Source organism: Salmo salar, chromosome 29, assembly GCF_965601325.2.
Source record: "Salmo salar chromosome 29, fSalSal1, whole genome shotgun sequence".
In the NCBI taxonomy this organism is placed as follows: domain Eukaryota; kingdom Metazoa; phylum Chordata; class Actinopteri; order Salmoniformes; family Salmonidae; genus Salmo; species Salmo salar.
Genome location: NC_138319.1, coordinates 20,258,198 through 20,286,042, shown reverse-complemented (window position 1 = coordinate 20,286,042; position 27,845 = coordinate 20,258,198). Strand labels below are relative to the sequence as shown.

The 27,845-nt window shown below is 42.3% G+C and overlaps 1 protein-coding gene across 6 annotated transcripts in view; it reads left to right on the top strand.

The window, feature by feature from the left end:
- The first annotated feature begins 274 nt into the window (after nucleotides 1-274).
- The window catches only part of slc12a7b (solute carrier family 12 member 7b), a 72,461-nt gene continuing 44,890 nt past the window's right edge, over nucleotides 275-27,845 (top strand). For 2 of the 6 annotated variants that reach the window (XM_014181115.3, XM_014181114.3), the window contains exon 1: nucleotides 275-551. In XM_014181115.3, the coding sequence (XP_014036590.2) occupies nucleotides 413-551 (139 nt within the window). In that variant the 5' untranslated portion in view covers nucleotides 275-412. Of the gene's footprint in view, nucleotides 552-13,585; nucleotides 14,070-27,845 lie in introns of those variants that run through there. The other 4 variants (XM_014181120.3, XM_014181119.3, XM_014181116.3 and 1 more) reach the window with 3 other exon arrangements.

The window sequence follows — 27,845 nt, the reverse complement described above, 5'->3', positions numbered from 1 at the left end:
TGCTGCAAACACACCTGTGTTCTCATTCTAGTAGCCTGTCATACCAGGTCATATTTTGAGAAAACCATCACAAAAATACAAAAAAAGTCTGTTAGTGTTAGAAAGAGATTGTGCTGGTATCATTATGATATTCAGGACACTTATTTCATAAATAACCCTATTCTGAAATATAATTTGGGCGGATTGACACCGGTACGCAAGGCCCCCAGCCAATGAAAGGACACTATGCGATGGACACGCCTTGAGTGTTTTAAACAGTGGGTCAACGCTCGTGTCCCATACATACTGTCATGTGTACCTGCTAGCCCGTTGCAAATTAGACTGCTGAGTTTGAATCACAGCACAAGTCGCTTCGAGCCCAGAGGTTTTTCCTCCATCGTAAGAAGTGTGATAAGGGAGGACGCAGGAGGGGATGAGCGACAGGTTTGTGGTTGTCCCTGTCGGTCAGGGCAACGAGCAGTGCTCTGAAAGCAAAGGCGCAGAAGGCTACTCCATAGAACCGCAAGACGCTGTTCCTGTCCTCGAGTACAGTAGGGAGCCCAACAGATACGGTAAAATGTTACCCGTCTCCTACTCAAGCCGTTATTATCCACTCGGGATTAGCTATGTATTTCACTACGGGTTGTTTATGCTTATCTAACCCTGTGGTTTGTATAGAACTTTATGTATGTTACTTCCCATTCATTAGGAACGAGCTGAAATGAGCGACAGCTGTATTATATGCACGTACATAGGGCCTACATTTTAAACACATATTCATGTTTGCGATCTTTTGTGAGTGATCGTAATTAAATAATTCCCTAGCTAACGTTAATTAACCTACTTCTCCATTACATTCACAGCTGTTTTTCCTACATTCGTTATTCTGTTCTGCAGCTATTTTGCACAATTGTAATAATTGATGATGATAGTCATGTTTAATAATTTTGCAATTATGTATAAGCTTGTCTTTTTAAAGCTGTTTGTGTCCCTCCTACCACCAGTCGGGTGTTGCATGGCAACAGGTTGCAGTGAAAGTGCTCTCCTCTAAAATTAGGCTGAATTGTCAAGCAAGCATCACCAGGGATAACCAATTAAAGAATAGATAATTTACAACTTTACCCCATTTCAACCAATAGTTGTCCACCTGAATATAGGAAGGTGCGCTATCAGTGAGATTCTGAATGACATACTTCATGAGGATGTTCTAGCAAATAAACAACATTGCTAGTTTAATTTTGGGAAGCTATGCAAGGCCTGAGTAGACTCTCCACTATTTCTGAATATAGAATCGAAAGCAGTCGGCTCTGTATTTTAATTGGCTTTTCTTAGTGTGGTTGTGATCGCACAAGACTGTATAGATTTATTGCATCATGAAAAACATTCTTATTGAGCTGTTATTATTAAAAGGGCAAATGCAAATTGTGATATGCAATGTCAAGAGAGAGTTAGCTCCAAAACAAGTACATTTGACAGAGAGAGAGAGAGCGAGAGAACGAGCGAGCATGTGCACGCAGTGCATTATTGTGTTTGTGTATGTGTTTCAGTGAGAGAAGCACATTTACTATTTACAATAGTTATCTCAGCTCAGATTCTCCAATTCTCCTGGGTTTGGAATCTGTTTCCTCTATCTCCTTACTTCCACTAACTTGATATTTTAATACATACACTAGACAACGTATAGAATTTGTGTGTATATATAAATCATTGGTAATTTCCATGTAAAAAGAGCCATTAGCTCCAACGTAAAGTTTAGAGGAGCATATCACATTTGGTGTCAAGTGAAAGCTAAGAATCAATATTTTTCGCAAATGAACGAATAGATACGTTTTTCAACTATTTTCCATCCTAAAATTAGGAATAAGCCAAAGCTTTGATTTCTTGTCACAAAGATGGAAAAAGGGATCTTAAAAAACATCTACTAGAAAAGGTATTAGAAATCCAACACATTATGTTGAGGTAAAGGCCCCTGCCAATATCAACATTTATATTTCGTTTTGCAGAAATTGTTTGCCTTGTGTAAGACACATTGCCTAGTGTCTTGTCATTCTGTTACCAAAACCCCACATATCTTTAAGTTATTTTCTAATTTCTCTCCCCCATGAGGGAGGATTGTGAAAGTTCACAGAAGTAACAAGTAAAGGTACATTTACCAATTAGTTAGTGTTTTTACTCATAATAATTGTGTTTATGGGTATCTACCAGCATGCTAGTTAGCATTGGCATACAAAACGACCTCTAACTTCCTTCATCCTGGATGCAGAGACATAAAAATGATATCCTAAATTTCATCTGACTCTGGTGAAGTACTTAAAGGGCATAATTGCCCAAGTCCTGAAGTATCCCTTTAAGTGATTAAAACGCATCACTCTGTTACCAAATCGGCAGACGCGATCATAGTAGTTACAAACCACAGTTGCAGTAGAGCTCAGAGTATAGTAAAGAGTCAAGTTGAGTTCATACAGTAAAGTAGAGCACACTTGAGTAGAATACAGTATTATGAAATGTACTGAACTATACTCTACTGTGCTGTACTGTACTCTACTCTACTGTGCTGTAATGTCCAAACTTGTGAAACATGGATGTCTATGATTGGTACAGATTTGGTCCGGTCTTGACCAACCAAATTTGATCTTGTTTGTTTTAATTTATTTAACCAGGCAAGTCAATTAAGAACAAATTATTATTTACAATGACGGCTTAGCAAAAGGTCTTCTGTGGGGACGGGGGGCTGGGATTAAAAATATATTTTGTAGGACAAAACATCACGACAAGAGACAACACTACATAAAGAGAGACCTAAAACAACAAATGGCAACATCTCAACAGAACTCAACCTGACAACACAACATGGCAGCAACTCAACTTGACAACACAACATGCAATCAACACATGACAACTCAACATGGCAGCAACTCAACTTGACAACACAACATGGTATCAACACATGACAACTCAACATGGCAGCAACTCAAACATTGTTAGGGACAGACAACAAGAAGGACAAAATGGTAGAGACCAAAACGCATCACGCGAAACATTTGGATCACTACTGGCTGTAAGCGAACGAGTGATGCGCGTTTGTGGCTACACTGGCTTTTTTCCAAGGCTCAGCCTATCATTCAAATTACAACAGAATGCAGCACGTGGCTGAAGAGAGAAGAGACAACTAATTTGCTAGTTACAGAATCAGTGCGCGCTATGGAAAGACAGCAGTAGTGTGCAAAGGCAGTTTGCCAGTTACAGCAGCACGTCCCTGAATGATAACAGAGATGGGTGAGAAGCCTGACCACGGAGATGGGGTGAGAAGGTGATGAAGCGTACTTCATGAGCTGTAACTGAAAAACAACTGGCATTTGGAAAGTTTGAGTTGAGGGAGAAATTGTGATGGAACAAGTATTGTTAGCATTGTTAAAACCTGTTGAGGACAGACGTTCCGCTGTTGAGGACAGTACATAGACAAACAATAACCACACAGCCATTTTCCAAGCAAGGAGATGTCACAGAAACCCAAAATACAGCTAAAATGAAGCACTAATCTTTGACGATCTTCATCAGATGACACTCCTAGGACATCATGTTACACAATACATGCATGTTTTGTTCGATCAAGTTCATATTTATATCCAAAAACAGCATTTTACATTGGCGCGTGATGTTCAGAAAATGTATTCCCACCAAAACGTCCGGTGAATGAGCACATCAATTTACAAAAATACTCATCATAAACGCTGACAAAATATATAACAATTATTTAAAGAATTATAGATACACTACTCCTTGGTGCAACCGCTGTGTCAGATTTCAAAATAACTTTACGGAGAAAGCACATTGTTCAATATTCTGAGTACATAGCTCAACCATCAATGCAAGCTATACAGCTACCCGCCAAGTTCTGGCATCAACAAAACTCTGAATTAGTGTTATAAATCATTCCTTACCTTTGCTGATCTTTGGCGGAATGCACTCCGAGGACTCCTACTTTCACAAGAAATGTTGTTTTTGTTCGAAATACTCCATATTTATGTCCAAATACCTCCGTTTTGTTCGTGCTTTCAGATCACTATCCAAAGGCATAATGCGCGAGCGTAATTCGAGACACGAAAAGTCAAAATGTTCCATTACCGTTCGTAGAAACATGTCAAACGTTGTTTAGATTCAATCATTAGGGTATTTTTAACATACAAATGCGATAATATTCCAACCGGACAATAGCGTATTCATTCCAGGAGAAAAAGAAGGAACGGCGCGCTCACGCATAACCAAGCCCTTTGTCCAAAGGCAGTCCAATCATTGACTGAGCTACTATTCTCTGCCCAGTAACAGGAGAAGGATGAAAAAACTTTCTAAAGGCTGTTGACAGCCAATGGAAGCCTTAGGAAGTGCAACGTGACCCCACAGACACTGTAGTTTTGATAGGGATTCAAAAGAAGAACTACAATTCTCAGATTTCCCACTTCCTGGTTGGATTTTTCTCAGGTTTCTGCCTGCCATATGAGTTCTGTTATACTCACAGACATCATTCAAACAGTTTTAGAAACTTCAGAGTGTTTTCTATCCAAATCTACCAATAATATGCATATTCCGAGTAGTAGGCAGTTTAATTTAGGTACGTTTTTCATCCGGCCGTGAAAATACTGCCCCCTATACCTTAACAGGATTTATTAAACAAATGGATTCAGGGATAAAGTGTAGCTGGAGCTGGGCCTGGCTTAAACTGGATGCCACTATAGAGTTGAAAGAAACGCCACACAATTTCTCGCTTTCAATACAGTGGGTAAAAAGGGGTATGCCAGGTGTACTCTGCCTGAAAGAGATCAATTATGCCAACAAAGGGTATCATGCTCTGCTGGCACAATGTAGAACAGATGTCCACAGGCAGAAAGTGTGCAATGTAATAACGTGCAGTGTAGCCCAAAGATATTGCTTTTGTTGTGTTGAACTTGACAGTTAATCCCCCCTCACTGACACAAAGTTTATTACATTTTTTTACTCAGTGAACATTATTTTTGCGCAAATGGAGCCTTGATTGATGTCTACTATAATGGCCACTATATTAGAACACAAATAGAATACCTGTTTGTTTCATTCTATCTCTACATTAATAAGATGTTGTTTTTTTTCCCCAAGTGCAGTATGAAGATGTGTTTGTGTGGTCACAAGCGTTCTATTATAAAGGCTGTCATGGCTAACTGCAATATTAGTGTATTGTTTTTTTCTCAAGACTTGAGTGTCATTTTCAGTAAAGTCTAGGCAACAAATAACATTGGATTGCTTTCCTTACATTTTTTTAGCTGTGAGTTAGGTTCACATTAACCACTTTTTATTTTACACACAGAGACTGATCATGTAGATCATATTCTTTGTTGTTTAATTAGTTAAAACATGCATTTCCCCCTAGCAGGGATTTTTTTGCATGTCTCAGTGCAACAACAGAAAAAAGTAGCACCTTTTTGGGCCCTCGCCAGTTTGCATCCCTGGTCAGTAAGAGTGTCCATGATTAAGTCTTTTAAGGAAGAGATGGAGATAAAACTGTCCAGTTTGGGTGTTTTTTGCAGCTCGTTCCAGTCGCTAGCTGCAGCGAACTGAAAAGAGGAGCGACCCAGGGATGTGTGCGCTTTGGGGACATAACATAATGTGACTGGCAGAACGGGTGTTGTATGTGGAGGATGAGGGCTGCAGTAGGTATCTCAGATAGGGGGGCGTGAGGCCTGAGAGGTTTTTGTAAATAAGCATCAACCAGTGGGTCTTGCGCCGGGTATACAGAGATGACCAGTTTACAGAGGAGTATAGAGTGCAGTGATGTGTCCTATAAGGAGCATTGGTGGCAAATCTGATGGCCGATTGGTAAAGAACATCAAGCCGCTAGAGAGCACCCTGACCTGCCGCTCTATAAATGATGTCTCCATAATCTAGCATGGGTAGAATGGTCATCTGAATCAGGGTTAGTTTGGCAGCTGTGTCAAAAGAGGAAACCAAGTCTAGATTTAACTTTTGCCTAAAGCTTTGATATGTGCTTAGAGAAGGATGGTGTGTGTACCATCTAGCCATACTCCCAAGTACTTGTATGAGTTGACTACCCCAAGCTCTAAACCCTCCGAGGTAGTTTGGGAGACGAGCTCATTAGAATAATAGCCAGTGTGTAGAATAATAGGAGAATATTTCATTTTTCTACCTTTGTGTATCTATTCAGGATATATCACCACAAAGATATACAGTATGTTCATAATTATGCATTAATGTTTAGTACAGATCAATGACTCATGTCATTCTGTTACTGTTATTCCGTAGTTCAATAACCGAAATAGATTATTTCAAACTCAAGGTGTCACATAAAAGACTGAGGGAGATTTTACTGTCATTCTGGTACCAAACGTTGTATCTGCACTGTTCCTGAAGTAAATATGTTTGAGTAACATTTTCAGTGGCAATTGTTAAAAGTAGACTAATGCATATACAGTGGGGGGAAAAAAGTATTTGATCCCCTGCTGATTTTGTACGTTTGCCCACTGACAAAGAAATTATCAGTCTATAATTTTAATGGTAGGTTTATTTGAACAGTGAGAGACAGAATAACAACAAAAGAATCCAGAAAAACGCATGTCAAAATGTTATAAATTGATTTGCATTTTAATGAGGGAAATAAGTATTTGACCCCCTTTCAATCAGAAAGATTTCTGGCTCCCAGGTGTCTTTTATACAGGTAACGAGCTGAGATTAGGAGCACACTCTTAAACGGAGTGCTCCTAACCGCAGCTTGTTACCTGTATAAAAGACACCTGTCCACAGAAGCAATCAATCAATCAGATTCCAAACTCTCCACCATGGCCAAGACCAAAGAGCTCTCCAAGGATGTCAGGGACAAGATTGTAGACCTACACAAGGCTGGAATGGGCTACAACACCATCGCCAAGCAGCTTGGTGAGAAGGTGACAACATTTGGTGTGATTATTCGCAAATGGAAGAAACACAAAAGAACTGTCAATATCCCTCGGCCTGGGGCTCCATGCAAGATCTCACCTCGTGGAGTTGCAATGAGCATGAGAACGGTGAGGAATCAGCCCAGAACTACACGGGAGGATCTTGTCAATGATCTCAAGGCAGCTGGGACCATAGTCACCAAGAAAACAATTGGTAACACACTATGCCGTGAAGGACTGAAATCCTGCAGCGCCCGCAAGGTTCCCCTGCTCAATAATACATATTCATGCCCGTATAAGGTTTGCCAATGAACATCTGAATGATTCAGAGGACAACTGGGTGAAAGTGTTGTGGTCAGATGAGACCAAAATGGAGCTCTTTGGCATCAACTCAACTCGCCATGTTTGGAGGAGGAGGAATGCTGCCTATGACCCCAAGAACACCATCTCCACCAAACATGGAGGTGGAAACATTATGCTTTGGGGGTGTTTTTCTGCTAAGGGGACAGGACAACTTCACCGCATCATTTGACGGGGCCATGTACTGTCAAATCTTGGGTGAGAACCTCCTTCCCTCAGCCAGGGTATTGAAAATGGGTCGTGGATGGGTATTCCAGCATGACAATGACCCATAACACACGGCCAAGGCAACAAAGGAGTGGCTCAAGAAGAAGCACATTAAGGTCCTGGAGTGGCCTAGCCAGTCTCCAGACCTTAATCCCATAGAAAATCTGTGGAGGGAGCTGAATGTTCGAGTTGCCAAACGTCAGCCTCGAAACCTTAATGACTTGGAGAAGATCTGCAAAGAGGAGTGGGACAAAATCCCTCCTGAGATGTGTGCAAACTTGGTGGCCAACTACAAGAAACGTCTGACCTCTGTGATTGCCAACAAGGGTTTTGCCACCAAGTACTAAGTCATGTTTTGCAGAGGGGTCAAATACTTATTTCCCTCATTAAAATGCAAATCAATTTATAACATTTTTGACATGTGTTTTTCTGGATTTTTTGTTGTTATTCTGTCTCTCACTGTTCATATAAACCTACCACTAAAATTATAGACTGATCATTTCTTTGTCATTGGGCAAAGCAGGGGATCAAATACTATTTTTCCCCCACTGTAGCTGTATGGTTTGTTCAACTTTGCAATCAATGTTTTTTGCCTGGCATGCATTTTAAAGTGAAAAGGTCTCGGTGTTACTGTGCAATTGCCCAGTACTTTTTCAGCTTTTTTTCCTGAGCACTCAAGAAACGCTGCCACCATACTTAAAAAAAACTTTACAGGGCTGTTTCTTAGTCCTTAGACATTGGAGTTTGGAAATAGAGAAACTAGGTGACTACTAAATGTCAAAGATAATAGGTGACTACAAAATGTCAAAGATAATGTTTTAACATCTCTCTTGAGCCCTATCTAATGTGGTGTTAAATGGGCTTTGACCAGCAGTTATGGCAGATTTCTAGCAGTTATCCATAGACTTCATTCATAGAGCTTCTTTAATAAGGATTTCAATTAATATCTGCAATAGATGGATTTTAAATGGAATTAACCATTAATCTCAACCATGCTGCTCTCCCATTGAACACTGCACATTTGGGATTGGGAGAGACTATAAATAGGGTACATCCTCCAGATGTCAGGGACACCAGAGATTACAAAGGGATTGCTGAGGACACCGTCGTCTGGATGGAGTACTCAGCTCTTACTGATGGCTCAACACAGTCACTGTCATTAGACACATACTGTGTTGAGTCACTTGTTTCACAGAGCCTCCTGTAATTTAGCCTATACATACAGTTGGCCCTGTCCATGGAGAGAGAGACCGGTCTTGAGTGTTTTGAAATGGAATAAACCTGTTTTTCCACAGCCTGCAATCTGTAATCTTCGCAAGGGGAAATCAATGTGAGGCCACACATCTCTGTCAGCTGATTGTTTGGTTATTGCTATTTGGAATCCTTGGGATGACTCTTCCCTAAACCTTAACCCCTAACCTTAACCATAACTCTTACCTAAGTCTTAACGGTTTTTAATGTCAACTTCAATGGGGCAACGTCAGATTTGGGACATTTCTAGGTGACACAGACCTTCCAGTAATATGTAGACTGTAATAGAGGAAGCCTAACTAACATTTACTGGGTTGATTGGTCTGGTGTCTCATTTCGTGTCAATTTAATTGTCTGGACTAGAGCCCTTTTCAGCTTTGGCCTGATTTTATGAGTCTTGTTCTCAACATGTAAAAATGTCATGCAAATGTTGCCAACAAACAGAACCAAAGAGCTTTTTTATTTATCCATTAAACCTGTGGAAAATTTGACTTGGGATAAAACTCATATGCCAGCATAGATTTGTTTTTCAAATGAAATATGAATGCTTCTGAATTATGGCTGGTCCGCCTGGCAGTTATGCCTACTGCCGTTTTTCTTCTGTCATTTTTTCCGGGGAATTGTATTGAGTTTTATAGCTGCGTAATATACACCATAGCAATAGTTTGTTTCCATTGAATTATTGCAGGGTTCCATTTCATTTATTAGCTTTCCTCATTTTCCACCACGATGTGAATGGAGCAGATATACATATAAAAGCATTCCTATTGGCTAGCTTGTGAAGGAAGGTACAGTACCTTGGCCTCCAGTGCCATACACTGGTGGTGGGATTCTTCTCGTGGCCAGAGAGGGGCAGCAGTGTGCCACCATTCATCTCAAATCCTGCTCTGGTCCTGTTTACTCTTGAGGAAAGGGGGTGGCTAAAACCTCCAGCACAACGTTACATGGAAGATTTGTTTTGAAATGGAGAACCACCTCTGTCTGTACAATATGAGTCAGCTTTGTTGTGTTATGTTCTTATGGAGCTGCTGTCAGGCGCACTGTAGCAGATTACAGCCGAGGGCTTATTTGCTGTCACAACAACTCCCTTGTACTGTCTGTTTGGGTTTCAGATCTCAGCGCAGGGACCTCTTCCCCAATATCAAAAGGGTAACTGACTTGGCCTGTAATCGTCTCAATGGGCAGGAAGGAAGTGTAAATAAACATTGAGAAAACGGAGTCTGTAGACATGGCCCACTGTCCTTGGGCTGTACTTTGACGTGGAACCATTAGAAACCATTAGAAACCCTATCTCTCTGTATTTCTGATGTTTCCCCATCGCTCGATATTCCATATTCCGGCCAGGGCAAGCAATATGATGCAATCTGCTCTGCTAGGAATGGGCGATAGATAGTATTTTTAGATCTTACTCTGAAAGGTAGTAACCTTCTCTTGAAGTCCCATCCCCTACATCCTTCCCCTCCATTCAATGCATTGCCTTCCAGCTTCAATTTATATTTGGTATGCTGTTTATATAGCCTATATACCACCTACTTAATCATCACTTTGACCACAGGAGGTTGGTGACACCTTAATTGGGGAGAGCGGGCTCATGGTAATGGCTGGAGCGGAATTGGTGGAATGGTGTTAAATATATCAAACACATGGTTTCCAGGTGTTTGGTGACATTCCATTCGCTCCCTTCCAGCCATTCTCCCCTCAGCAGCCTCCTGGGAATTTGACATCAATAGAATCTATGGAAATGTTACCAGAGCGCAGGAGAAATTCATAGTTCAACTCAAATACATGTCAGAGTAATAGCTTCTCATGCTGCCCTGCCTATTTAAAGGAGACACAGGTGCTGTATAGGTTATTGGTAATACACAAGGAATAACAATACCTTAAGGAACAGACCTTGGAGTTACTTGTTGACCTACATTGGACGGTATGCTGTGACCTCAACACATTGATCTGTGACACTGTTTAACCCTTTGGTGACCTTTGACCCCGTTGGCCACATAGCCCTGTTCGGTTGTTTCCAACAATGTCGTAGATTGTTTGTTTAGAACGAGAAGGCCCGCACACTGTTAAAGCTCCCAATTCACCGCTTTATTTACAACGTTTCGATTCGAAACGGATCTTCGTCAGGTCAAAGGCACTGAGTGTTCACATCCCAAAATATATGCATTTCACCTCACATGACCATTGTGGACATGATGCATGGTGGGTGCAAAAAAACATTTGTATACCTCTAATAATTAAATAACTGTCACGCCCTGATCTGTTTCACCTGTCCTTGTGATTGTCTCCACCCCCTCCAGGTGTTGCTTATTTTCCCCAGTGTATTTATCCCTGTGTTTCCTGTCTCTCTGTGCCAGTTTGTCTTGTATGTTTCTAAGTCAACCAGCATTTTTCCCGTTCTCCTGCTTTTTGCATTCTCCTTTTTCAAGTCTTCCTGGTTTTGACCCTTGCCTGTTTCTGGACTTTGTACCCGCCTGCCTGACCATTCTGCCTGCCTTGACAACGAGCCTGTCTGCCACTCTGTACCTCCTGGACTCTGACCTGGTTTTGACCTTTTTGCCTGTCCACGACCATTCTCTTGCCTACCCCTTTGGATTAATAAACATTGTAAGACTCCAACCATCTGCCTCCTGTGTCTGCATTTGGGTCTCGCCTTGTGCCTTGATATAACAATGAGATGGGTGGATGTGATGGTTCCAGAAAATAAGATATATTTACAAAATGACCAAGTGGGTAACCTGGAAGTCAAGACAAATCAAAGTAAATTAACATTCAGGTTAGAAATGGTCTGATATCAAACTCTTGGTTCAGACCTGTAGGATACATGTGAATCCAATACAATTATCTTCTCAATAATAGATTATCAATATCTCCACCTCTCCTAGGAGTCTTAACATGTTCCATGCCAATGTATCTCAAACAGCTAATGTTGTGACGAGCCTCCATGAAATGCGCAGCCACAGGGTTTCTCTGGTCAAGGGTCCTGATATTACTCCTGTGTTCTGCTATCCTTGTTTTCAGAGCAATTTTTGTTTTTCCTACATAGCATAGACCACAAATACACTTGATCAGGTATATCACATTTTGTGGTTCACGTAATGATGCCCTTAATCTTCATGGCCTTGCCCGTAATAGGGTCATTGAACATTACATTCGTTCGTGAAGTTACTCCGGGTACATCCGCCACATCTATAGTTACCATAGATTTGTCTGTTTCCCAGGTATTTTCCAATATCCCCCCGATTGCCTATCCTTACCCTCCAACCACACTGGAATGACTTCAGAATGCGAAGAGGGATTCTCTCCGTACACAAGTCAAATCCTTCATGATTAGACATTCCTCTAGTCTCTCTCTAAGATGGATCATCTATGATCTCCCTCTCTGCCCCTCAGGCTGTGGCACACTGGCAGAGTGTGCAACTCTGGATCTCTGGAGCGTTTTACATTAAGGCAGCCTTCGGTAGTCTGCATGCTACAGTCAATTCTCGAGTCCTCAATAGCACGGGATTCCTTGAAAATAGGATTTGCTTTCTCAGCATTATCAGACCAACTGATATGGATGAACATGTCTATGCATGTGACCTTTCTGTACTGGTGTAAAACACTTGTGAGATGTGGACAAAAGAAACCGAGCAAAGCGTTGGTTAGCTTCTGCACGTCTCCATCCTCTAGGCGATCTAAACCACTGCTGAGGCCTATTCTCTTTTACTGCGTGAGTGACTGAAGAATCTTCCCGGAAGAGGAGGAATATTATCCTGTCCTGGCCACCCCTGTCGGCGCCTGCCTCACTGCCTGCTTAATGCAATTTGCAGTCACTGATTCCCAGAACATGTATCGGACACGACAGACAAGTGCAACTGTTTGTGCACGTCAACTCGCAAGTGTGAAGAGTACATAAGCTGAACAGATCAATGTTCAGTCGACAGGACATTTTCAGGGTATTCTACATGCTGGGACTAAAGACAGAAAAACGGCATTACCTGCACATACTCAGTTTTATAACAAGCAATTGGAAGTAGAACCATGGACAGATTCACTTTCTTGCCACTGTTGGCTAGTCAAATGCAACAGAGCACCACTTGAACTGAAGAAACACACTGACCCCGAGCAGTCAATGTGTACGTAACTACAGTAGCCTTTGTTTTCTGAAACGGACATGGGCTGCTGCTTCATATGCAAGTGAGAGTGCTGCTCTCGTAACATCTATTCTCTGGACTTCCAGAGGAGGCACCCCTCTCTGACTTCCAGGATTCAGAGCCAGTTTGATCCTCCTGAACATTGGTGATATTCTGAGGAAGGATTCCAGTTGTGTTTTGACTCGGCTGTGAGAGAACAGACCAGATGTGTCCTTGTTGCCAGAACTCTCTATCAGCCTCCTTTGGGACTGAAACTGGCCTAGGGCTGTTATTTTACCTGCCGAGGGAAGGGCTGTTAAAATACTAGAATGATTTAACAGTAATGCAATACTTTTCTGTGGTAATTTATGTGAAGTGAGAGTTCCCATGGCTTTACACACAGGAATGCTGTAGACAGTGGAGTCACATGGTCACACTATCTAAACCTCTCCAAGCCAGGCGCCATGGGGGAAGAGTGTGTCCCTCCATCGCTGCCTGAAGGGGCTGTCTGGGAGGCATCGCTAACCCTTCTTAATCACACTGGAGAGATAAGCAGGACGATCACAGTTTCACCAGCGGCTACCCCTCTCACTGGGGCTGATAACCCCACATAGGCTCTTATTCCAAACCCCCCTCCTCCTCTTTGTGTGTCCGTGACACAGCCCAGCTCTCTCTGTGAGGGTGTGTGGTTTAGATGACCAAGGAGAGGAAGTAATGTCACCCCACCCCCGTCAGTGTAACTCCATTATCAATGCTGTCTGCTTCCCTTTTCTGTGCTCTCACACAGACAGTACTGTGTTGTGGAGTGAGTGAAATACAGCTGACCCCAGGGAGATTGAGACGTTACGCTGTTTGTCGAGCCGAGCCTTCCTCTACAGGCGTTTCCGTATTTGGAGAGGGAGGGCTGGTCACATTGGGCACCCGGTATCGAAGCGATAGGGGCAAAAAACGGAGAACTTCGAACCAACGGCAGAGCACGAGCCCAGAGGGACAGAGAGGGAGGGAGATACCTAGAATAAAAACAAAGCAAACAACTGAACAGAGAAGGCGAGAAGCAGAACCAACAAGGAGAGAGAGATAAGAGAAGGACAGGCAAAACGCTGAGAGGCACATGGTGTGAAAATGCCTACAAACTTCACAGTGGTTCCTGTGAAGGATGGCAGGAAGTCCCGTGAGGACGATGATGAGGACGACAACAATGTTTTCAGAGAGGAAGACGAGGATGCCCCCTTCCCAGGTGAGAGAAGGATTTTGGGGGCTTTTGCTCTCAACACAACTCACCCCCTCCACCCTGCAAGGGAGATGAGCACATTTACTTCAATGGGCTAGAGTATCTGTTGCTAAGTTGCGGCTGAGCATGACTCTGTAGTTGTGTTTTGTCGTATCAGGTGTATACAGTATATTGGATGAACATGGTAGTGTTATCAGATACAGGTATCGGATCACGTATATTGGAAAGTGATGGTTGATAAGGGAAAGGTTGAAGCGCATCACTTTCTTGACCCTAATAAAGAAGTGGCCAGGTCATTTTAGGGATAGAATGGCTATACATTTGGGCTGAGCTGGGTTTTTGTTAGGTGTCACGACTCCCACTTATCCTCTCTCTCTCTCGTTCTCGTTGTCTTTCTCTCTCGGATCCAGTTTTACAGTGCTACGCTACCACACTTCTTCGTCTCATTGTTCCCTTCCCTCAGTCTCTCCACAGTCACGTTTGGCAGAAATAATTAGCCGTAGCATCCAGAGGCATAATAAGACGCAAGTGTCTTTTTGTTCTATTAGCATACTGCTAGAAACTACTATGTGTTGCTACTATACAGCTTACCACAGGGATGCCACTTGGTCTTCTGTAGCTCAGTTGGTAGAGCATGTAAAATGTATGCATGCGTGACTCAGTCGCTTTGGATAAAAGCATCTGCTAAATGACTTTATTATTATGCTGTTCCACTGCATCATCTTTCCCGTGTTCAACACCAGAACCAACTCTTAATTACAAGCCTTAACGAGGGAAGGTCATTAAGTTTAACTTCCCACAAGTCTGTGCTAACGAACTGCACAGAGCCCCCATTGTTGTGCCAAACAGTTGTTACTGTTTTACTTTTCCTACTGTTTCACAAGGCGAAGGCCAATCAGGGTCCTCCTCCTAATTTCCATCGCGACGCACAATTACGGCCGCCCACTGTGTGAGATTCTACAGACTGGGAAGAAGTAGTGTCCATTTATGGTGGGTTATTTAAGCCGTCTGTCTGTTGGGAAGGGGTTTGGGAAGGGGTTTGAAACCCCTGCATTGATGTTGACTCTCAGACTGCGAGAAAGCGAGAGTCAGATAGCAGCCAGTGTTATTGATTGGTCTAGTTGTTGGCTAATGGGTCTGGTTTCTGCTTTGTAGTGCATATAACACTCACTCCCCTTAATAACAATACTAGACGTTGGTTAGATCAAGATGAAAAACATGGGGAAATTTGAGACAATCATGACCTCTTCTTCAGGTGTTTGTGTGTCTATTGTCTTTCCCCAATATTTTGTGCTCACATCCCGAGCAGATATTTCGGGAAGGCAAGCAACACCTCTGTCTGCCTGTCTGTCTCTTTCCGCCTCTCCCTCATTCTTTAGGAGTATTTAAACTGGAACTGAACACAAAGCTGACATCTGTGTCAAATTATTCCTGAGCTCAAGGAGAAAAAAACCATTGAATAACAGGGTACAAGTAAACCATTTCAGATGTAGCATGCACTTATGCATTGCATTCAAAGGTTTACGAAGCTAAAGCCATCGTGCTTTTAGCATATTGCACTAGCCAGCCAAACTAAACAGCTGGGCTAGTTCCATTGGCCTTGGCTTGGAAAAGACAGTCCTTTCTATATACAGGCATCTTTTGTGGTTTGGTTAAAACAGAATTTTGAGCTGAGCTAAATTTAGTTCTCCCCAAATGAGAAGCAGTGCCTTTTCATGTTTGTCCAATTAGAATTTACATTGACCAAAATAATCCGTGCTGATGGCATGTTTGCTCAGTGGACGTGAAAAACAATGCAGTTGGATGATTGTAACATTAGGTTGCAGCTAGCTGATTTACCATGCTTGTGTATGGCCTTCCTTGACATGGATTGGCTATAACCTACCAGTATGGACACAGTCACTGTACAGAGCAGGTGAAACATTCTGTAATGCAAAAACAGTTGGCACAGTGTTCAATCTGCTGTGTATCTCTGCAGGCATGTGCTTCCTGTTTTTTTTTCTCACAGGTCTGGTATAGTTTAAATCCAGGCTACCTCGCCAGACTGTCTGTTGCAGAGGTGGTGTTGTTAACTCTAGCAGTACTCATGCTATGTAGTTGTGCAGTAACCGTTACCGATTGATAAGCATGCAGCCAGAGTCACACTGTCTGTCTAAAGTCCTGTGTAGTACAGTATCCCCGATGTGTATTTTCACCCTGAAAATCATACAGTAGTTATCATATGTACAGGTAACTGCCAAAATATAGGAAACACCAACATACAGTGTCTTAATAGGGAGTTGGGCCACCACGAGCCAGAACAGTTTCATTGCACCTTGACATAGATTGTACAAGTGTCTGGAACTCTATTGGAGGACTGCGGCACCATTCTTCCACGAGAAATTCTACTATTTGGTGTTTTGTTGATGGTGGAAAACGCTGTTTCGGTCGCCGCTCCAGAATCTCCAATAAGTGTTCAACTGGGTTGAGATCTGGTGACTGAGACGGCCATGGTATATGGTTTACATCGTTTTCATGCTCATCAAACCATTCGGTGACCACTCGTGCCCTTTGAAATAGGGGCATTGTCATCCTATGGGGGCATAGCCACGGTAGCCAAAATAATGGCCTGCCCGGTATTTTATACATGACCGTAAGCATAATGGGATGTTAATTGATTAATTAACTCAGGAACCATACCTCTGTGTCAAAGCACCTGCCTTCAATATAGTTTGTATCCTATAATGTCCGTTGCTATATCAACGGTGTGATGACCTAATGCGTCGAAATGTGGATGATCATTACAGCCCAAATGACGTTCTTTTCATCCCCGCTATGTTAAACAAAGCTGATTTCCGCGATAATTTTGCTGTTTATGTAATATGATAACATTACTTCAAACCACTTTTGGTGCCTTGTTGACCTTTCAACAACATGAAATCAATGTCTTATACATTGGAGGGAGAGGAGAGAGAGTTAAAGAATGAGGAGAGAGAGAAGAGGCAGAATCAAGAGATGGGTGCGGCAGCTAGTTCTTCCTGTCACATGTCCTTGACAGGCAGCCAGTCTCAGTCAGGGGTGGTGGGATGGAAAAGCAAACAAAAAGGATACTTAATGTTCAATAGCATGGGCCTGGTTTAGTTAGAAGCCCTCTCACCAAGTCAAGGTACAGGCAAACAGAAGTTTTTTTTTATGTATTTTTTACCCAGTCCTTTAACACCCTAATTAAGGCCTTTAATCTTTAGTGTTTGACCTGATGGGGCATGGATAGGTGTAGCAATATGGTGGTGACTCAACCCTGCTGTGTAATGGGCTCTGGGCCATATTACATACACAAATCTAGAACCTCCAGATATGCAAACACTAACTAGAAACCAATGTCCAATTCCATAGCAACCCTGGCCTAAAGTTTGATTTGGAATTGGGCACAAAAGATGAATGGCTAGGGAGAAGGGGCTAAGGACCAGTAAGGAACTGGGCAGCTGAACAGTCAATTGAAAATGTAACTTGCATTGAATATATTTAGTATGCAAATGTATACATTTATAGCCAATTTGAGCAAGTTTCAAAATTTTACCAGCAAACTATTGGAAAAATATACAAATATTTACATGCTTGTAAACATTACTTGCAATACAAGACAGATACATGTGCTATATACAGTTGAAATCGGAAGTTTACATACACTTAGGTTGGAGTCATTAAAACTTGTTTTTCAACCACTCCACAAATTTCTTGTTAACAAACTATAGTTTTGGCAAGTCGGTTAGGACATCTACTTTGTGTATGACACAAGTCATTTTTCCAACAATTGTTTACAGACAGATTATTTCACTTAATTCACTAAGTTGACTGTGTCTTTAAACAGCTTGGAAAATTCCAGAAAATGATGTCATGGCTTTAGAAGCTTCTGATAGGCTAATTGACATAATTTGAGTCAATTGGAGGTGTACCTGTGGATGTATTTCAAGGCCTACCTTCAAACCCAGTGCCTCTTTGCTTGACATCATGGGAAAATCAAAAGAAATCAGACAATACCTAAGAAAAAAAATGATAGACCTCCACAAGTCTGGTTCATCGTTGGAAGCAATTTCCAAATGCCTGAAGGTACCACGTTCATCTGTACAAACAATAGTACGCAAGTATTAACACCATGGGACCATGCAGCCGTCATACCGCTCAGGAAGGAGACGTGTTCTGTCTCCTAGAGATGAACGAACTTTGGTGCGAAAAGTGCAAATCAATCCCAGAACAACAGCAAAGGACCTTGTGAAGATGCTGGAGGAAACAGGTACAAAAGTATCTATATCCATAGTTAAACGAGTCCTATTTCGACATAACCTTAAAGGCCACTCAGCAAGGAAGAAGCCACTGCTCCAAAACTGCCATAAAGCCAGACTACGGTTTGCAACTGCAAATGGGGACAAAGATCATACTATTTGAAGAAATGTCCTCTGGTCTGATTAAACAAAAATAGAACTGTTTGGCCATAATGACCATTGTAATGTTAGGAGGAAAAAGGGGGAGGCTTGGAAGCCAAAGAACACCATCCCAACCGTGACGCACTTGGGTGGCAGCATCATGTTTTGGGGGTGCTTTGCTGCAGGAGGGACTGGACTGGTGCACTTCACAATATAGATGGCATCATGAGGAGGGAAAAGTGTGTGGATATATTGAAGCAACATCTCAAGACATCAGTCAGGAAGTTAAAGCTTGGTCGCAAATGGGCCTTCCAAATGGACAATGACACCAAGCATACTTCCAAAGTTGTGGCAAAATGGCTTAAGGACAACAAAGTCAAGGTATTGGAGTGGCCATCAAAAAGCCCTGACCTCAATCCCATAGAGAATTTGTGGGCAGAACTGAAAAAGCGTGTGCAAGCAAGGAGGCCTACAAACCTGACTCAGTTACACTAGCTCTGTGAGGAGGAATGGGCCAAAAGCGAATGTGGAAAACTTGTGGAAGGCTGCCCGAGTTTGACCCAAGTTGAGCAATTTTAAAGTCAGTGCTACCAAATACTAATTGAGTGTATGTAAACTTCTGACCCACTGGGAATGTGATTTAAAAAAAGAAAAGCTGAAATAAATCCTTCTCTCAACTATTATTCTGACATTTCACATTCTTAAAATAAAGTGGTGATCCTAACTGACTCAAGACCGGGAATTTTTACTAGGGTTAAATGTCAGGAATTGTGAAAAACTGAGTTTAAATCTATTTGGCTAAGGTGTATGTAAACTTCCGACTTCAACTGTACTTACCAACCAACTTACCAACTTCACAGCCAATGTCTGCAAGAAAACACATCTTTATACAAATTAAAAACAATATTACACCATGATTAAGGTTATTTACAATAACATACAATGTAATGTAGTAAAATACCTACCGTCTTGAGGTGGGGAGCCGACAGACAAAGTGGGGAAAACGTCAGACAAAACATGACGGACGATGGACAGACATTCACACACGTTGACGACATGAGACAAACAAGACAGATAAAAATGGCATCTCCTGCACCGGGTCTCTTCCTTACCTTCTCTCACCTATTTTTGGCAGAAGCAGTGGATGCTGACCTCTGTTGTGTAGGGTGAAGACACCTTGGGAGGCCTGGACCCAGGATGGGGACTGGAATTGGGACTGGGAAATGGTGCCAGGCGCCCAGCCTGAAAACAGAAAGTATATTTCCTCATGGATTTCTCATGGTATCGTTCCTGCAATAGCAAACAGCCCTCAATCTGTGCCCCCTTTCTGCTGCTGGACAGCCAGCCACTCCAGTCACAGAGGTCCCTGGAAAAGATAAGAGAGAGGTGAGTTGTGAGAGAAAGTCTGGGGTGGTGTCATGACCACTGGAGTCATACACCTTAACAGTACCTACCTGGCAGCGGAGGTTACATACCGTGACCCAGTGGTTAGCCTTGAGATTGACTATCTGGGCAAACCCATGGGCCAGTGTTGGTACTGCCGACAGCATGGCGATGCCTCCCACTGGGAGGAAGCCTACTTCTGGATGCTGCTCCTGCAAAAGAGCTTGAACATGATCAATTGTAAAATTGTCTAACCAGGAGTGTGATGGAAGAACAACCTCCCGAAGGTCCTCCATCCGACCACAGAGAGCAGCTGGCCTTACCTGCCCCTGATGGATACTAGTGATCAGAACCTCACTAGTGTCTTCTAGTCCAGGGCCTGGACTTACCTGCCCCTGTTCCTCCAGTCCAACACAAGCCACCTGTGAGGACATTTGATGGATTAGTGAAGTGTTATGAAGGGGAGATATGTACTTTTCAACAGTTTTTGAAAGTATAGCCTACCTTAAGCTCGTCTCCTTCTGAAACAGAGAATCAGAATGATCCGAACTCACTGGATCTGGTGGATGGGATACCTCCTGGGTGGCTCGAACAGTCGATGGTAGAGTTGTTGAAATACTAAACTTTAAGTAAATTTGCGCTGCTGACTTTCATGTCTCTCTCTCTCCAAATCTTGCTGTCTTTCACTCTCTTCCCACCTCTCTCTCTCCCTGTTACTTTCTTTCTCACTTTCCTTTCTCTCTCTGTATGGGTCTCTCTCTCTCTGTCTAGCGAAGACACCTAGTTAAGGGCATTTTGAGTTACCATAATTGCTTACACCTATCCATTTGATTGATCAGGGTTAACTTATAGCTAGATACCTCAATATGACAGACATATAACTAAATGTATAGCTAACATGTAGATGACCAACTAGCTAGATGAAAAATGGTTGTTAAATGGTTGTACTTAACTCCTTCCAGATATCTAATAGAAATGAACTGCTTAACGTTACCCTGAATTGTGATTTTCCCTGCCCCCCTACGAATGTTGCGTCTCTTGTCGAGATCAGTGATGCCTTCATAGTAATTTGCCTGGTTGGAAAGATAAAATAAAATCTCCTCGAGGGATGCCATTAAAGTGCAAGCTACATACAAACAGAAAGCTACAATAACAGTTAGCTAGCAATATAACGTTAGCTAAATCAAACTGTCTGGCCAGACAATCTAGCTGACTAGGCAGGCTGAGGTAAGTAGCTAGCAATGTCAATATAAAATCTATCTAAAAACAGCTTAAATAATTTCTTCCTATTTAACAATATTTTTTTCTGAAGCAGCAGGTAGTCAGCAGGTTGTCATCGTCAAAAACACCATCCTTAGAAAGCAATTCGGAGGTAATAATTTTGTGCTGACTGAGCGAGCGTTTGTGGTGAACTAGAACTGCCTGGGTCCTCCTTCCTTCATGACCTCTACGAGGTCAAATAGAGCCAAGCAACCAGCATAGCAACGAACACTGTGGTTCATTACGCAATCCGGTCAAGAAATTTCTAGTTTTATCAACAGCTCTAGCAGCAGAAGCTAGAACACATCGAATCTCGTTTTGACGCAGGTGGGGGGGGGCACTTTTTTTCAGGGGGACTTTATTTGGCATGACAGACCCAGTGGTGTTAGAACAAGTGATTGGTGTGTTTTCTATGAACAAACACACCAATACGAGGTGTTCCTGTGAGTGCCTTCCCTCGCCTGAGGATTGCGTAATCTAATGTGTTCATTGGGATTGTTTGCAGTTGGAGGGAGGGAGGGAGGAGAAAGGGAGGGAGTCACATGTCACAAAAAGAGCATGGCCTCTTACACTTGTTTGCCGTAGGGGAAGCGTGTGTACTGCACAGGAAGCTGGTTGTCTATGCGGTTATGAATGAAGAGTCTCTCTTTGGCATCTCTGTTCTCTGAATAATGGGCGCCCACCCTCAAGCCTAGCCCCCACCACATCCCTTCATGTCATCAGCATTGTGGGTTTTTCCAGACACACACATAAGCACACAGCGACAGCTTACACAACCCCATCCATATTCACAGAGTAACGTTGGTACAACGTGGCTGCCCATGCTTTCACACTCATTTGATTGACAGGCTCTGTATCACTGGTTTGTTGGTAAAAAAACGGATTTGTTGAGAGTCTGGGACGAGAGAGCTACGGTGGCCTCCTCCAATGACACGTTCTGTTTTTTTAACCTCTCTGGGCTAGGTGGGACGAATTCGTCCCACCTACATAACAGCCACTTGCAGCCTGTGGCGCGATTTTCAAAACCTTAAAAATCCTATTACTTCAATTTCTCAAACATATGACTATTTTACAGCTATTTAAAGACAAGACTCTCGTTAATCTAACCACACTGTCCGATTTCAAAAAGGCTTTACAACGAAAGCAAAACATTAGATTATGTCAGCAGAGTACCAAGCCATAAATAATCAGACACCCATTTTTCAAGCCAGCATATAATGTCACTAAAACCCAGAAGACAGCTAAATGCAGCACTCACCTTTGATGATCTTCATCAGATGACAACCCTAGGACATTATGTTATACAATACATGCATGTTTTGTTGAATCAAGTTCATATTTATATCAAAAACCAGCTTTTTACATTAGCATGTGACTAGCATGTGACTAGCATTCCCACCGAACACTGCCGGTGAATTTACTAAATTACTCACTCACTCTCAAACTTCCGGGGAATTTACTAACAGTTTGCTAAATTACTCACGATAAACGTTCACAAAAAGCATAACAATTATTTTAAGAATTATAGATACATTACTCCTCTATGCACTCGATATGTCCGATTTTAAAATAGCTTTTCGGATGAAGCACATTTTGCAATATTCTAAGTACATAGCCCGGCATCACAGGGCTAGTTATTTAGACACCCACACAGTTCAGCCTTCACCAAAATCACATTTCCTATAAGAAAAATGTTCTTACCTTTCTTGTTCTTCGTCAGAATGCAGTCCCAGGACTTCTTCTTCAATAACAAATGTATGTTTGGTCCCAAATAATCCATCATTATATCCAAACAGCGACGTTTTGTTCGTGAGTTCTAGACACTATCAGAATGGTAATCCACGAGCATAGCGCATGGCGTGACAAAAAATGTCTAAATATTCCATTACCGTACTTCGAAGCATGTCAACCGCTGTTTAAAACCAATTTTTATGCCATTTATCTCGTAGAAAAGCGATAATATTCCGACCGGGAATCTGCAATAAACTAAACAGCCGAATTAAAATACTCCACGGGGGCTAATCGCGCACGCGCCTCACTCCATTGTCACCTAATGGGACACTTGAATAAGATGATAATCTGTTTCAGCCTGAGGCTGCCTCGTCAACCTTCATGATTTTCCCGCGTCCTGAGAGCCTATTGGAGCCCTGGGAATTGTCACGTTACAGCTAAGATCCTTACTTTTCAATAAACAGATGCAAGACGCACGACTCCTTGTCAGACAGGCCACTTCCTGCATGAAACCTTGTCAGGTTTTTGCCTGCCATAGGAGTTCTGTTATACTCACAGACACCATTCAAACAGTTTTAGAAACTTTAGGGTGTTTTCTATCCAAACCTGAACAATAATATGCATATTCTAGCTTCTGAGTTGGTGTAGGAGGCAGTTAAAAATGGGCACATATTTTTTCCAAAATTCTCAATACTGCCCCCTAGCCCAAACAGGTTTTAAGCCCTATGAACCCGCCCCACAAAGCCCCTCTTCTGGGTGCTTGACCCTCAATGTGGCACCACTGATAAGCCTCCTGCATGTTTCTCCCTCTCACATTGGCAGACTATTACTTAACAAAAGTTGGTTTCCATGCTATATCCTCAGGAAATGGCTCAACACCAACCTGCCCTGAGTAGAAAATATTCAACAATAGCCTACATTTGATTGAATGAGCATATCTCTACATGCTTGAACCCTTTGTCATAAGGGCTTCATAGGTTAGCAGATGTTAAAAACAGCTAATGATGGCAAACGTCCGCTTATAGCAACCGTTTTGTAATGTCATTATTATGATGACAGAATTCTAGGCCTTTATAAAAGAGGGTTAAATTACAAAACGGCCATGTAACCTACTTCAAAAACAATCAAATGCACTTCATCCTCCACTGGTGAAAGTGAAAATCACTCCGTTTTTGGACTCAATCTCTCTCACTCCACTAGTTTCAGACTGGCCTGAGGGTTAGGAGAGAAATGAGATGTGTGTTCTGTACTGTACTAGGCCAGTCTGAAACTGAAAACACTGGACAGTGTTTTTAGAGTCTTACCTGGGGCTGAAGGTGGGAGAGAGTGAGAGAGCCATGTCTGCCTGTTGGTGCATGGCTTTTCGTCATCTCATTATCTCTCTCTGGCTTTGTCTGTCTTTCATTTTTTCTTTCTTTCCTCTCTTTCTCTCTCCCCTCTTTCTCCCTCTATTTGTCTTTCTCCCTCCCCTTTCTCTTTCGCTCTCTCCCCTCTGTCTCCCTCCTCTCTCTCTCTCGCTCCTTCTCTCTGGAGGCCAGCCCAGCAGCAGGGCGCACGTGAGTTCCACATGCTTCTTCATCAGATTCCTGACTTGACACACACACACCACCACTCTTCTGCTTTCTCTGTCCTCCCTCTGTGCTCTTCTGTTTAGGTCCCTAGGTGTGGCTATAGTCACTACTGGTGCTGGTTTATTTCTCCTCTGACATTGACTGCACTCAGCGCGTGTGGATGGCTTTAACTGCATTTTAATGTGGCCAGTACAGACCCCACACACTGCCATTCTTACTCTCCCACCCCTAAGTGGTCTTCGATCGACACTGTTGACATTCTTCTGTTGTTCATTCTCACTAGATAGTTGGGAAGACAAGAGAACCGGAAGTGTTATGGGGCATTAGGTAGTAGGTTTTACATCCATTACGCCCACTAATGAGATCCACTGACTGTGGATATTGCAACCAAATGAAGTGGAAACTGTATTTCTCTTGTTTGTTGCAATTCGTTTAACAAGATCAAATCTATTAGAGAGGAACATCCACTAGTTCTCCTGAGTCCTGGTAAATTTGCTGATTCACTCCGTCCATTGCGTCAGTTATTAAAGTGGTCAGCCCGCAGCTTGTTTTCCTACGTTTATGGTTTGGCTGCTGTGACAACCATGGGTTCTGGAATTTAGAAGGGGAAACTGGAAAACACCTGGTTCCTACTTGAGCTGATCAAATCCCTGTTCATTGCTTTGCCAAATACCGTTAGGAAGTGTACATTGCATTGGTGCTTATTGAGAGGGCAATCTTGGCCAAAAAGTAGCCTATTGTTTTGGTGCAATCGTGCTTCACGATCACACAAAAGGTGTGTGTGTGTGTGTGTGTGTGTGTGCTTACGTGAAGCAGGGCCACGTTCAGTTGCAAAACATTCTCGAACGTTGCAGATAGAAATGTCATGAACAGAGCCAACCTTATTCCTTATTCAACAGTCCATTTCTATCTGAATGTTCCAAAACGTTGCGCCCCCCTGAACGCGCCCCCCAGTACCTGAAGCATCTCCGACCTACCTAACAGTGACACCCTCTGGAGAAGCCTGGACTTTTCTCCATTAACCCTTGTGTTTTACAATCTATTGAGAATGAGTGGCATACTGTGACTTTTGTGTAAACTTCTTCCTTACCACTCTCAGGAGTTAATGACAAGATGTTCTGATAAGCTTTAAATAAAGTATTGAAAAAATATGATATTTTTTTTTTTTTATCATGTGTTGAGTGTGACTTCACCAGTTTTAAGGAAGTAAACTTTTTCCCACAAACGCAATGGCAAATTTCACAACCATTTTATTTCAGCATCTCAATCATCAGTTGAGGTTAGAAGCATTCATTGCTGGCTTATTTTTCCAAACACAGCCGTGACTTTATTTAGGCCTGTTGTTTGTTGAAGAATTTATCGTTTAACAGTTTTTATTGATGCAATATTTTATTCCTGTGAATGTGTGTGAATGAAAGAACGTCTCTTGTGGTATGAATAAAACAATGACTTTTTCACTGAACAAATTAATAAAAAATGTATCCAATTTCATGCAATTTATATTAGTAAATTAGATCACAGCTATCGTGGTAGAATTGTATTTCATAAGAGGCCACAAAGTTAATCAATGCCAAGCCAGTATGTGAACACTTCTCTTAGAGGAAACCATAGAAACATTGTGTTCCATCCGTGAGTTGAACAAAAGCATCACAGACATTTTAATTTAGCCTGAACACTTTCAACAGACCCTACATCCTCTTCGGATCAACCCTCCCTTTGGCAAAGGGGAGAGTGGTTATTGGTTTGTTTGGCCTTAGTAATGGTCCGTTCGTCTCTGCTCACATAACACTGACCTGACACATCTCTCTCTCTGACAGAGAGGAAAGAAGACGGACTAACTAAACGGCCCTGAGACAACCTACTGCCCTGAAATACTTGTAGCAATTGCCTAGGATCCATTCAGTTGCATCTCTATGTAACATTACAAGGAGGAGCACTATGTAACATCACAAACAAGAGTTTTGGGATGATATACGCTAGTAGATATATTAGGCTATGTACCTGCTTGCGTTATGATGTATGTGTGAGTAATTGATGTCAGCTGGTTTAAGCGTCATTGAGCTTCCAGCTCATCGCCCTCAGCTGACCCACCCTCTCTCTGTCCTTCCGTCCCTTCTCTCTCACTCACTCAGTCACTCACTCACTGTTACGTAATGGACAACAGTGATTTACCTGATAGTCTTAAAAGCTTACAGCTTCACAGAGTACAACAGACCTGACAGAGCCTCAGTAAGCCAAGCTCCCTCCCTCTACTCACCAAAGCATCCCTATTTTTGTTTTTTCACTTTTGGTGACCGCACTGTAACTCTCTTTCACCTCATTATATATGCACACTATGCAGCACAGCCTATACTTTAGGTTCACAATAAAACTCTCCTCAGTTTTGCTTCAATGACAAAGTGTAGGTAGTTCATCCAAGGCCATTTCAGAGGGGACATCAAGATGCAGTCAATCCAGTCCTAGTGACTGGATGGCAAAGCCAGGTTGTTCTAGTACTACTGTTTAGCCTCTGACCAGTGACCACCATAGGCCATTGCCTGTCCCTACCAGAGCACAGAGTTCAGTGGTGTGTTTTATTAAAAGGACAGGATTTGGCTAATCTGGTTAAGTGATTTACTGTCTAGTTCACATGGTTTTAGAGAGGTGATTAATGGGCAGTGGACTTGGGCATTACAGTTCTCTCTCTCTCTCTCGCTCTCTCGTTACAGGTACAACGCTTGGAAAACCAGTGCACCATGTCGGCATCCGTTTGAATTCTAAATCTCAATCCAGATTGGTTAAACTCTTCCTACGACTACTTAGGCTATGGGCTGTTCCGTCACTCTCATTGACAGCCATTTTTTTCTTGAAAAGTCAGGTAATAAATGTCCTTTAGAATATGCAACTGTTTCTCATGGAAAATGTGTAGGAAAATCCGTTTACCAGACCATGTCCTCTTGCCTCAGGTAATACTATTGGGTTCTATTGTTTCGTAAAGACGTCTGTTGCGATATATCGACTGATTTCGAGTGTCAAACGGTAAAGTAATGATTTATCGTATGGTTGTTTTGACCACAGTGATCTAAGGTTGGGATTAGGCTCACCTCACTATGTCCCAGTAGTGAGGTTACAGCTCAACTGTCCACCTCCGACACCTACCGCACCATGTGACTAACGTACAGTCCAGGAGCAAAGTTGTCATATGTCAAACCCTAGTAGAATATGCATTGATCGGCTTTAGCAGGCACCATACACTAGGCGTCATCCTCTGCTATACTCTAAACATCCAACTTCACATCCAACTGTAAAGTAAACTGAAAGTCCGACGACAGTTAAACTCATAATATTCTCAAACCCAATTTCTCCAATCTGTTAACTCACATTATTCTTGCGATAAGTGCCCTTGTTTTATCAACCTTGCTTGATGCAAAATATTCAGTCTTTGATTGCACTCTAGC